This window comes from Montipora capricornis, chromosome 12, assembly GCF_036669925.1.
Source record: "Montipora capricornis isolate CH-2021 chromosome 12, ASM3666992v2, whole genome shotgun sequence".
NCBI lineage: Eukaryota > Metazoa > Cnidaria > Anthozoa > Scleractinia > Acroporidae > Montipora > Montipora capricornis.
In genome coordinates this window covers 9,697,155-9,699,654 of record NC_090894.1, presented here as the reverse complement: position 1 = coordinate 9,699,654, position 2,500 = coordinate 9,697,155, and the positions used below count along the sequence as shown (strand labels likewise).

The following is a 2,500-nucleotide window of genomic DNA, read 5'->3' as shown; positions in this document are numbered from 1 at the left end:
TCGACATTATGCTACGGCAGAAGAGACTGCTGGCTACGACCAAATGTGCTGTGTGTCTTGTACATTTGAGCGTGCCTGCAAGTACTCCGCCACCGTATGACAAGAGATCTATTTGCATTTGGCGCTTTTATGCCGGAGTTTGCTAGAATTTGGAGTTGTTGTGCAGTAACGAGATTAAAATCGCAAACGGCTCAGTTTGATGATTCCCATCTCTGTACACAATGGCGACACGCGAAACAAAATGATGTTTTTTGCGATTCCTCACGACACAAAGCTGGGGCATGCCTACTTATTAGCTTTCTCTTTCCGAATGTTTGATCAATAGCCTTCATTTGGTACATCAATACTCTTAAATTCAAACAAGACTAAGTGGATTTTTCAAAAATCCGATTTATGCGGGTGGCACGAAATGGTCGCGAGACCCAGAATCTTCTGCGGCAAAGATTTATTTTGCCGAACTTTATAGCTGTTGCACTCCTATCTATTGTTTCCTCACTATCGGGTTCACCAAGAATGCAGAGAAATTCTATCGAGGAAATAATCTGAAATGAAATTTTAACAAAAAAATGGAGGCTCTGTAACCAGTTTTTTCTTTCAACGACAGAAAGGAAGTGTTTGAGGAATACCGGCGAAATTGAAACCAAGGTCATTCTTAGCTACTGAAATGTCAAATCGAGGAAATTGTGATATCATGTTAAACTATGATATGTACACAAGTCACGCCGTGATTTATGAAAGTCAAGTGTTCCCTAATTGTTCTTAAATCACGCGATAAGTGCCAAGGCCGAGCTATGATAGCCATCGGAGTCACATATCGAACTCGGAATATCCCGCCTTAATTTTTTCGGATAGAACAGTGAAGAATGGGCGATAACCAGGTAGAGTGCTCGACAGGCTGCAATTATGCTAGCTTGGAAATATTAGCATTTAGGTTGTTTACTGGCCGGGATTTTCGTTCAGCGTCTAGCTTGCTAAAAACTGTCCCTAGCTGGAAAAAACGTGACTTGTTTGTTTTCCCATATCATGTTATGGACTCTTAACAATCAATGATTGATAAACCCCAAATCTATCAAGAAATCATGGGCCAATGACCTGCTTCAAACCTGCTTTTTTGCCATGCAGGCATAGAGTATTGGCTTCAAAGAGAACAAACAGAGCATGGCTTTGTCCGACCTCGTTTCTAAAAGCCTGAGCGTAATGCAACGCAGCTTATCGTGCTTTTTCAGGGGAAGGCATTCCCAAGATAGTTCATGGTCTTGGGTTGTGTGTATTTCAGCGGCCGTCTGCAATGCTATTAACATCGGCTTTGGGCTTAGCTTTGGAGTTTTGTTTCCGGAATTGATGTCAAGTTTTGACGAGACTATAGAAAGAACAGGTTAGTTGCCGGGCCTCACCAATTTGCCGGAACATTTACGAAAAAAAGATACGTTCCAGCTTTTCAATGTTATTTCAAAATTTTGTGTTGCGGTGACAAAGCACTTTTCACAAAAAATAGTTGTGAACAAGAGCGCGTTTAGATGGGATGATTGGGTGAATAGTGGATTTGCGTGTCATCTTTGCAAAGATCGCTTTTTCTCGCATTTCTTCGACGCCCAGCAAAGAAAAGAAGGAAAGAGGCAACCAGTTTGAGTTAGACAATCTCAGTGAAGTTAAGTTTTATTTAAGTGTTAAATATCGGTAAATATCGTAGTTGTCATATCATACCAAGATAAAAACTGGTATAGCTCCACAGGCTAACTGTGAAACTGGTTTTTCCGGCAGGAAACGCTAATTTGGTGTCCATTTCATGGACGCTGAGAACCCCAGTCAGTGTAAACCGCAGACTGCAGACAGACCGCGGGTATGTCAATCTAGAGACTCAACTGGGCGTTTCTGTGCAACAATGAACAAATCCGGCGGAAGGCAGCTACCACAAATAGCATTGTCATATAAAGGCATGACTTCGAAATTTCTCTTACTCCAACTACAAGCCTCTCCGAGCTCTTTTGAGAAATTTCCCGACATATTTGTGTGAAGGGTAAGAAATAAGCCAGACTCGACTCGACTCGACTCAAAGTTTCTTCGTAGGTTTTTGCGAAAGCAATACGGGCAGGACAAAAAGTGCACGTACATTCAGCGTTCATAGAGCCAAAGAAAAGATGTTGAAGCTTCCGTCTTTGATCGCCAATCAATGTAGGCTCTATTAACCAGCCGTTTTGTGCGCCCGCGTTCCCCCGCGCACGCTACGGCTGAAATCACTGGTCCAGCCAAATGTATTTTCCACCAATCAGAAAGTCGCCCGCCTGCCAAGTACTAAATACAATTGGCTGAATACAAAATAAAATTCCTCTAGGTGCTACGTCACGGACAAACGACGCAGACCAGTCATCCAGCCGTTCGTCGGGAGTAGGATGTTACCACACTCCCAAAACGGCTGGAAATCGAGCCTATGGTCAATAGAACTACGTGTACATCACGCCCAAAATCTGCGAGACTGTATAAAATCAAAAGATAAAGTATC

The 2,500-nt window shown here is 42.7% G+C and overlaps 1 protein-coding gene across 1 annotated transcript in view; it reads left to right on the top strand.

The window, feature by feature from the left end:
* The first annotated feature begins 1,116 nt into the window (after positions 1-1,116).
* Positions 1,117-2,500, top strand: part of LOC138026493 (monocarboxylate transporter 10-like) — a 9,109-nt gene continuing 7,725 nt past the window's right edge. The window contains exon 1 of the mRNA XM_068873872.1: positions 1,117-1,375. Within this exon, the coding sequence (XP_068729973.1) occupies positions 1,159-1,375 (217 nt within the window). The 5' untranslated portion in view covers positions 1,117-1,158. The remainder of the gene's footprint in view (positions 1,376-2,500) is intronic.